This window comes from Lepidochelys kempii, chromosome 4 (assembly GCF_965140265.1).
Source record: "Lepidochelys kempii isolate rLepKem1 chromosome 4, rLepKem1.hap2, whole genome shotgun sequence".
Lineage (NCBI taxonomy): Eukaryota > Metazoa > Chordata > Testudines > Cheloniidae > Lepidochelys > Lepidochelys kempii.
The window spans coordinates 38,481,834-38,492,057 of record NC_133259.1 but is presented as its reverse complement, the minus strand read 5'-3'; the positions used below and the strand labels follow the sequence as shown (position 1 = coordinate 38,492,057).

At 43.5% G+C, this 10,224-nt stretch overlaps 1 protein-coding gene across 6 annotated transcripts in view; it reads left to right on the top strand.

Annotated features, from left to right (window-relative positions):
- The first annotated feature begins 474 nt into the window (after positions 1–474).
- PDE5A (phosphodiesterase 5A) overlaps positions 475–10,224 on the top strand; it is a 94,920-nt gene continuing 85,170 nt past the window's right edge. For 4 of the 6 annotated variants that reach the window (XM_073341003.1, XM_073341002.1, XM_073341005.1 and 1 more), the window contains exon 1: positions 475–897. In XM_073341003.1, the coding sequence (XP_073197104.1) occupies positions 794–897 (104 nt within the window). In that variant the 5' untranslated portion in view covers positions 475–793. Of the gene's footprint in view, positions 898–2,125; positions 2,407–10,224 lie in introns of those variants that run through there. The other 2 variants (XM_073341006.1, XM_073341004.1) reach the window with 2 other exon arrangements.

Below are 10,224 nucleotides of genomic sequence, written 5' to 3'. Positions count from 1 at the left end.
CACCTTTTATACAAGGGATGAAACATGCTACTCTTTAAAAAACAATACTGTGGAAAACCCAAGGCCCTGAAAGCACACTCAGGGTTCGCGGTTCTGTTTTTTCAACTTACTTTTCTCTCTTTCTAGGGCCTCCTCCTGGGGCATCTGCTCCACCAGGCTTCACCTTCCAAACAAGGAGCAGCTCCAGCGTGTGGCACGCAAACAAATGTCTCATTTTTTTCCTTCAGTCACTTAATCAAGGGCTCTCCTGGCACTGCCCTGGGCTGCAGCTGGGGGGACGTTGTGCCCCATGTGGCTCGCTCCTGGGCGCTCCCCTAGCAGAGTGCTGCTGTAAAGCCAGGTCCCTCTCGCCTTTGCCCCCGTTTGAAGCAGGGCAATCAGCGCGCTCCGCTCCCCTGCCCGAGGAGCAGCAAGGGCTGCGCTAGCCGGGGCTCGCCTGCAGCCGCAGCGAGAGATTTTGCGGCCAGCAGCTCCTGGGGGTGCTGGCGCTGCGGGACAGGACCGGAGCTGGAGTGGCGGCGGAGCTGGCTGGCTGCCCGCCCGCCGCCTGCCCCGGGCAAACACCTGGGAGCAGGAGAGAGGCAGAGCGCGGGGTGGGGCGCTGGCTGAGCGCCAGGGTCCAAGCTCCGCGCAGAGGAGGAGGAGGAGGGTCTCCTGAGCGCTCCTGTCTCTGATTAGACAAGAGGGCGTAGGGGACGAGGCGAAATCAACAACAACAAGCCGAGCGCGGCGGCGGCGGCAGTCCGAGAGGCGGCGGGCCAGGGCGCGGGGACGGCCGCGAGCGGCTCGGAGCATGGAGCGCAGCTGCCACCCCCTGCCGCAGCAGGAAGCGGTAGAAGCCTGGCTGGATGATCACTGGGACTTCACCCGCTCTTACTTTGTTCGGAAAGCTACCCGGTAAGAGCAGCGGGGGGCGAGGCGAGGGGGCAGAGCCCCCTTCCCCGCACCCGAGCCCTCGGATTTCCCCGGCGCTGCTTTTTGTTTTTTGTTGTTGGTTTTTTTTTAACAAGCACCTTCCCCTCCACCGCTCCCCTCCCAACAGCTGCCAAAACTGAAACCGACACACAGCCGCTCTGTTCCGCTGCCACCCAAGTTCACAGGCAAGCGCTTCCCGGGGTTTTGCTCCGCAGCGGGCTCTGCCTGCCCGGCCTGCCCCCCCCCCCCCAGCCGAGCCGAGCCGCGCCGCGCCGCGCCTGGGTGCTGGGGGGAGGGGAGGCTGTGCGGGGTTTGCAGTGAGGTTGGGTGGCTCTCGGCGCCCCCACGCTGCGCGCTGTCCCCGGGCGCTGCGAGGCACTGAGGCAGCGGGGACTTGGCGTGCAGTGCAAGGGCAGACTGACGGTTCTGGGAACCCGAGGCCTGACCTGGGTCTAGGGATCGCTCTGCAAACCCACATCGCTCCCTTTGCACAGTAGCCGCGGGGGACATCCCCTCCCCCCGCTCCACAGAAATCGGCCGGGGCCCCTGCTAACATCTAACCTCGCTTTTTTGTTGTTGTTGTTGGGGGAGGGTGTCACTTGTTAATGGCCACACGAGGCGCGGCTCTCCGGGCTCCGCACGGCGGGCCGGGGTTGACATCTCCGCAGCGGGCGGCGGCCGCGTGTCTGCCGCGCACAGCAGGGCGAGGCGGGAGAGGGGCTGAGCGGGTGGCCGTGCCAAGTGGGTTGAGGCGCCTGAAAGGGCTGGCCGTGAGCTGTCTGGGCGCTGCGTTTGGGGAGCGAGCTGGCGCGGGGGGTGCCTCTCCAGTGAGGGGAGTCTGGCTGGGAGTGGGGAGCCGGGGACGGGACCTGGGGGTGCTTCTGCAGTTGCGGGGGGGGGGGGGGGATAGGGGCTAAAGGGAGTGGCGCTGTGTAGCTGGAGGAAGGGGGGTTGCACCCCAGCATTTGGGGAGGGGAGCAACGACTGGACTCGAGGGGGAGGGGGGTGCGGCCGGAGCCGGGGTTCTGCCGGGTGAGCACGGGCAGCGGTGGGGATGGAAGGGGCTGGGGAGATCCGCAGCAGGTAAGGAAGGCGGTGGGGGGCTGGGTGGTGCTGGATGGTGTCAGGGAGCGGGTGTCTCCACGTGGACGAGCTCCGCGTGGGGAAGCGTCCGGGGGGGGGGACTGATTCGGGGTGTCTCTTGGAGGAGCACAGCCGGGTGCAGGCGATGGAGAGAAGTTCCCAGTGAGGCGGCGTAGACACTTAGGGAGCCCTCGGCAGGGATATTCCCCGCCAGGGGGCAGCGCTGCACACCGCAAGAAGGAGCTTGGGGACAGCGCCAGTGCTAAGAAGTTTTCCTATGAACTGTTAGTGGCGGGTGGCTTGGATTTTATTTATTTATTTTGCAAAGATTGAATGTAGAGATCAGAGGCGCTCGTCTGAGCTGACGCCCCTCTGGCTTGTCATGCTGCCGTTTGGAGATAAGACGAGGTATATCTGCTTATCATTGTCACTGACCCCTCAGCGGTGGGATTGCTGGTTGAAAGGGAGTAAATGCAACTATTTTTAGAAGGGGAGTCGGGTTTCCATTTTGAATATTTTCCTATAAACAAAGCCGTGGGGATGCAGAGTGCAGGCGGTCTGCAGCTCCCACGGCATATCGGAGTGCAGGGCTGGTTAGTAAGTTGTGTAATTCGGTCCTTTGAGTGCACGCACCATCTCTGCGGATTCACTCTTGTTCCTGAGCTGCTTGCACCATCTGCTATCGCTGCTGATTTACTTGCCTCCCAAGTCACTTAACAGGGATGGATGGGTTCTGAATGAGTTTTGCTGCTGCCCCTCTCTGCATGGGATGGGGCGGTAAGAAGCGAGATCCCCATTAATTATTGACTTGCAGCGAGCAAGAAGGCTTCAGGGGTCAGTCACCTGCTTCTCTGTGACCATCTGTGCAAGGTCCCTTCTCCCCTCCTGCTGCTTTCATATCAGACAGGCTGTCAGATTCATCTCTCTGGAAAACAGCAATCCAAATATGCTATCTTTAAAAAAACCAAACCCTAAAAATAAGTTAAATAGCTTTAAGAAAAGTAAGAGCTGGATGGGGATAACTGGCATGTGTGGTTAACCTTTATATTTTTATGGAATACTGGTGTATGGTATATGAGTGAAGGATAGTTTGTTTATCCATGGAAAATGGGGTGGTAGCATTTTAACCAGCTTTGAGAAGTAGCATTTAATCAGGTCAGCTTGCCACACTTCCATTGGAAACTGGAAGTAGCACTGAACAAATACAAATGCTAATTAATAATAACCATTATGTCGATTTGTTTTCCCCATGGAGTAGGTTGGCTGGTCTTTTTTTAACATGCAGAAACAGTTGTATTTTTGTAAAGGTCTGAAAAGGCAGGGGTTCACAAAATACAAATTAATCAGGTACCTTTGACTAACTGAAATACCTTTACATTTTTATAAGATTTCTACAGAAAACTGTCAGCTTCAAATGCTTGTTTGGCAACTATCCTGTTGTTTTTTTTATAGCGATGGAGATGTCACATTATTTTCAGAACTGTCTACCAGTCTGACTTAAGTGTAGCAGCTTGTTTATTTTTTCGGTTTTGAACTTACTTTATAAGTAGGCATCTATAACAAAGAAAAGGCAAGTTTTCAATTATTTGATGGCCTGTCTGGTTTTCTTTGTATACTCTCAAATTACACTTCATAAACCTTTAAGAGTTTGAAGCAATCAGTGTATTTAGTAAAAACAACAAGGAGTCCGGTGGCACCTTAAAGACTAACAGATTTATTTGGGCATAAGCTTTCGTGGGTAAAAAAACCCACTTCTTCAGATGCATGGAGTGAAAATTACAGTGTATTTAGTAAAAGATATAATTGTCTACATTGTGGAATTATTCTGGAATATGGCTTGATAGAAAACCCTGAACTTGATTCCATGTTTGTTTGTTTTTTAAATTGCATAATATGTGCTACAGTAATAATTACATTGAACTGAGGTGATTGCAGTTTACTTTTCATGTTTCAATTGCTTAACGTTGTACTTGTTCTGTCTGGTAAATGGGATTTCTCTGAGATTTAACTTGTACTTTTAAAATCTAATTTAGTTCTGCACTTTTTAGTTTGTTTCATCAGTTTATATCTATATCTATACACACACCTTGAATCAATTTGGTAACTCATGAAACAGGCACATCACCTGTTAGTCTGAATTCATATTGCTATGTATAATTACCTTTATTTTGCTGAAGAGCTTTTCTGTTACATTTTCAAATATGAATACAAATGAGCAGAAACAGAATTGAGCTCCATCGTTTGTTGCAAGGTTAAGAATCAAAATCGAGAATAAACACTGAGTGTGTGATTCAAAACCCAGTTAGTGTAACTCTTTCCATTGATTTCAATGGGCTTTGGATCGGGATCTTATTGAGCAAGTATCTTTGCAATATTAAAATCAATTATACAAAATAGTCCTCTCTCACTTCATGGATTAATTTGTGCAATTCCTTACTCATAGAGTAATCCCACTGACTTCAGTAGGAGTACTCACATGATGAAAGAAAGAAAAGATTAGTTTAGGTGGTTTTATCTCAAGTATTTTATAAATTTAGAGCCACAGTATCATACATATTCTGTAAAATCAGGCAATATTTGTCTCTTTTGTATAGATCACATTGTCATTAATGGATTTCTGTGTATGGTTTATGGAAAGACCACATTTCCTAGAAAGCAACACTTTAAAATAAATTATATATTTCAGTTAATTTATAATTATTTGTAAGCTACACAGCTATGGAAGCTTTGCTAGTCAGTATTCTGGGCCCATGTCAGTATGGGCTGCAAGACTGGACCACTTGTGTGCTAAATTTGCATAGCATTGTTATCATTTTTATAAAATTTAATTGTATATCAATAGTTTAAACCTTATATCAGTTATGGCTATAAGCTATGATCTAATCCTGCAAGGTGCTGAGCAAACTCCAGTAGGCTGCTCAGCACTTTTCAGGAGGTGCTCAGTGTAGGCCGTATTACTTCTGTTCCACAGTTCCACAATACTGATTAGGTGGATGAATGAATTGTGATGCAATATGTTATATTTTGATATGAAAGTGTACAACCTGGGCCTGATCCTACAAAAACTTATCCAAATTTGAAACTTTTACCCACATAATCCTTTCTATTGACTACATGGGAATAAGGACTAATCACTTGATAATGGTTTACAGTATCAAGTACCCACAGGTATTTTATTACTTTGTTTTGCACAAGGCACTAGAAATATACAGGAAGTGTATAAATAAATATTAAATGTGAATTTTTATGATAGCTCTGATCAAGATGCAGAACGATGGTTCAAATTTGTCCCTGGCACTCTTAATGAAGTTACACCGGAGCAAATATGGCTCAGTTTATTTAGCCTGTTTAATTTTGGCTTACTCAGATACAAAATTTTTAGTGGTAATAGTTCATACTGTACATCTGTTGGTTTGTTGTACCACTTCTTCACATTCCTGTTTCCTTAGTTCCTACTAAAATTAAGCTATTTATTTTTTTAAGAATTCCCGTACTAAAATTAATCTTCCTTTGTGATGTTTTTTCCCCTTTCAAAATTTTCAAATTTTATTTGTAAGAGTAGCTTTTTCAGAAAGCGGAGGAAATGGTTTTCAAATTAAATTTAATTCTTCTCATTCTGGTACAGCAAATGGACTTTGTTTTAGAATCTATCTTTTGATTACCCATAATATTATTGTAGCTTTTTCATAATTGATGTTAAAAATCATTCTTCTAATGTTATTAAGCATGGTGTACTGAATGGTGTACAAGTTTGATTGGTATACTGTATTGGACTAACCTTGCATTCCTTGTACCCACTAACTTCTGTTACAGTTAGGGGTGAGTCTATTATCACTATCAATTTACTGATGGTATACTTTTTGTATTACTTTTGGAAAAATGTTATCCAGGCAGTTTGTCACACCACTTTCATCCGCCAAGCTTCACCCTTACTTAAAACTCTCTTCAAGAAACCAGTATACTGTATACAATATTTCTGGTTTCCTTTATTGTTCCTCTTAAAAATACTCATGTGACTTTCTCTTAGTACCTTTCGCGCTCACAGACAAATTCACTGTTCACTGCTGATTCACTCAGCTCAGGGGAAAATTGTGTTCCAGCTATAGGCAACTTCATTGTTCCATAGAGGTATTTTTTTCTGGCTTCCTAAATGTATGGCATGATAGATCAAAAATATTAAGTTAAGCATTGCTTTTGTCCTAATGGAAGTAAGACCCCTTGCTATAGCTATCTTGGGTTATTGTAACACAGGTTGAATATATCAGTGATATGTGAAAGGGCAAGCATAGTTTATTTCTCTTAATGACAGCTCCAAGTATTTCATTTGGGCTGGTTTCTCAGTTCCGAGGTCTTCAGTTTCCATGTTCAGGGAGATATTGGAAAATGCCTTTCCTCTTGAGCCATCTGTTTGGTGTTTTAGCTTTGTAAGCTTATGTTAGTTATAAACCTTGGGTGTTGTCTCATAGTTTTATTCATAGTAATATGCCTATGCTTAGTTTGTTTCTATATAAGAGGAAGTTTATGCATTTTTATAATAAGTGTACAGAAGTTCAGACTGTCAAACAGATTCTGAATATGTGTTTTGGAGAGTTATTTTTGAATGATCAGATTTGAAAATACTTTGGTAATCCCCTGTGAAAAAAATGAATCCTAAAAATATAGAACATTTTTACAGGACTGAGTCAAATCAATCCCTGGTGTAACCTTGTTGACATTAGTCATGTTACACCATTCTGACCATAGTATATTTTTTCCCGTTTGCACATTTTGTTCACGTTGTATGTATTCACAGAGTTTTGCCTGAGAAAGGAGTGGAGGAGGATAGGGGTCTTTTCTGTAAAAAACATGAAAAGTGTTTCTTTTAAAAACTAGTTTGCTTAAAATCCTTTTCCTCTAAGTAGTCCACACATTCTTAAACACTTTTCTCAGGAACCTCAGCTCCCCAAAGAAATGTATACACTGTGCATTAAGACCACTGCAAAAATTTAAGACCCAAATCCAACAAATGCTTAGGCATGTGTGGAAAGTTACTCATATGAGTCAAGTTACACATATAGGCAAGTAAGTTACACTTATGCCTACTTATTTGAAAGAAAGGGGTCTGAAAAGCAGAAGATCAATGCAGCTGCAAAACTTCCTATGAATTCAGAGAAAGCAGGGTCAACAGACTACCCTCCCCCTCCACCTTTTATACAAAATGCGGGGGGAGAGGGAGAGAGCATGATTAAGCAGTGCAGGTGCAGGCAGTTTCCTCTTGGACTTTGCTGGGAGCTTTGTGTGCATCAGGGCGAGAGGATTAGACCCTAACTTTTTGGTACAAGAAAATAAAGTGTGAGGAGGGGAGTATAAATTCCATTTGAAGGAGGTGGGAAGGTGTGATGGATAGTCAGAGAATCTTTACCATTGGGTTAGTATTTCGTAGCCATAGGAATTCACAAAAGTTTTGACTACTGGCTTCTATTGAAGAATCCTCCCAGATTGCAGCTACTGATCGTGAATGAAGTTCACCCCCTGTGCAGCAGGCTAGCACAAGGCTATATACTACTTAAATCTCACGTAGGTCTGACTTTGAGGCTTAAGTGGGATTTAAGTGGGGCATAGACATTGTGCTGGCCTTCTGAACAGGGGTGAAATTTAAACTGTTGCTCAGAATGTCTTCAGGCCAAAGAGTGCATGTTCGTGTTTTCATAGTGTATTTGCATGTTTTTGAATGTTTGTCTAAAGGTGAATTGTGTGGAGAATGTAAGATCCAGGTCAAGTACTGCAAACAATGCTGCTCAACCTCCTACAGTGTTTCCTGAATCAGACTAATACTGTGCAATCTATTTTCATTTTGAACATTATATTAAAGAAAAGGTATTTTGCTTTGTCAGAGACAAGTATAATTACCAAAGTCACACAATGTAAGTCTCCCTCTTCTTTACTGTCCAAGAAACATAAATAAATTTACATGGAATAATTTGTGATTTATATGAATTGCTCAAAAAACAGCATTAGCTGCAAAAGACTCTATTTACAGGGTGCCAGAAAAAACCCTTGTTCAAATGGCCCTTGTGAGTAATTCAATGGTTGTCATTTCACATTAGGCCTGACACCAACCACAAAATATGTTTACTTAGTAAAAAAATATATTTTCCCATTTATTTATGGGCTAAGGGTGAATTCACTGCTGTACAGAGGGCCAGCCCAAAGCCTCTGCTCCACTTAAATCCTACTTAAGTCCTATTTTGGGAATTTAAGTGGGACTTTGGTAGTACATAGGGGTGAATTTCACCTTTAGGGCTTAAACCTTTTTCCACTAGACTCAATGGCAAAACTGCTATTGACTTCATAGGAGAGTGAATGGGGCTGTAGTTATTCTGAGGCTGGGACAAGAAACAAACATATTATCAGGAAAAATAAAAGATCCCGTTTTATTATTTAAAACCTTGACCTTTGTATCGCTGTAATTTTGCTGTGCCTTTTTTGTATTGTGAATGGAAAATCCCTTCTAGGGCCAGCGTTTTTGAGGGGGAAAAAAAAAAGTTAGGCCTACAGTTTAGTTGTAAAAGTTGACTTGTAAATAGCCAAGAATAATAAATTATCATAAGGACATGCACTTTTTGGTATCCTCACTTCAACCAACTAATCAAATTATATGTCCTATTTAAGAAAAAAAACACCAGCATCAGGCAAGATTTAAATTGTATAACACTGAAAAATCATTAATTTCAGCTCTAACAAGAATACTGTATCTGAATCAGGAGCCAGAGTTCTTAATTTACATTTATACTTGGCAAAGAACATGTTTAATTTGAAGACCATGAGTTGTCCCATTCACTACTCACATGTTTAAAGTTAAGCATGTGCATAGGAACTTTGTTGAGCTGGGCCCATAAATGGACACTACAATCTTTAAAATCAAACTTCTATCTTAAAAAAAAAAGTTTGCTTACTGTTGTTACAAATAACACATCAAGGGATGAGAACAAAATAACTTTCTATGTGATTTCAGTTATGTGCATTTGACAGCACTTTGTATATTGTTGTTTTTCATTATTTCCACTATGTAGTCATACAATTTCTCCTACTTGTGTAGGTCTTCACAAAGCAAGAGGGGAGAGGAAAACATTTTTAAAATGTATGAAAATGGGAAAACCTCAACTCTTGGCAAGGGAACACGGGGCAGGTTTAGAACCAGAAACTACCTTAAACTGTTTTGTTAAAAATCAACTAGATTTCAAGTTGATGGTGATCCTTGAAATGATTTCCACATCTAATTTACATCAAAAAACTGAAAAGAAAATTGTTGCCATCTAGTGGTTATTCTGAGAAAAGCACATCGATAAAGACTAATTATTGGGCCTATCTTGAAAAACTGTTGACTTCAACAGCAGTAGGATCAGGCCCTAAGAATTAATGCAACTGAATGTTGGCATTCTATACTAGATGAATTCAGTCATGAGTGCCTTTCTTCCAAGGATCTCAAAGTTCTTTACAGATCCCCTGGCTGGGATGATTTAATCGGGGATTGGTCCTGCTTTTGAGCAGGGGGTTGGACTAGATGACCTCCTGAGGTCCCTTCCAACCCCGATATTCTATGATTCTATGTTAAGGCAATTACTTTGCAACTCTTATTGACACAGGTAGTATCACCGCTAATGTGAGGAAGGCGATTCTAATTTCTCCGTAACTCAATAAATATCACCATAGGGTTTTTTTGGGGTAGTTAAAGATAATATCTGTTTTGCAGATGGGTAAAATGAAATGCACAGTGGTGAAGTCACTTATCTAAGGTCACACAGTGAATTAGTTGCATAAGAGCAGTTAGTGGGGAGCAGTATTGTCTGTGGGATTGAATACTTGACCAGGAGTTGGGAGAGCTCAGCTCTACTCCCAGATCTCCCCCTGGCCTGCTGTGTGACCTGGGGCAAGTCACTTCTCCTCTGTGCCTCTGTTTCCCCTTCCACCCACTTTCTGTCCTTGTCTATTTAACTTGTAAGCTCTTTGGCACAGGGACTGTTTCTCATTATTGTACAACACCTAACACAACAGGGCCCTTATTTCAGATGAGATCTCTAGGTGCTGCTGTAATACAAATAATAAATAACGAGAGCTGGGGTTATGTAGCTCTGTACAAGGGAACATCCTTATACAGAAGGATATGTTTTCCCCCAAATAGTTTATTCTCCATTTTCAAAAGTAATAACCCTCATTCCCCCTCAACCCCACCCCCACTCCAAAAAA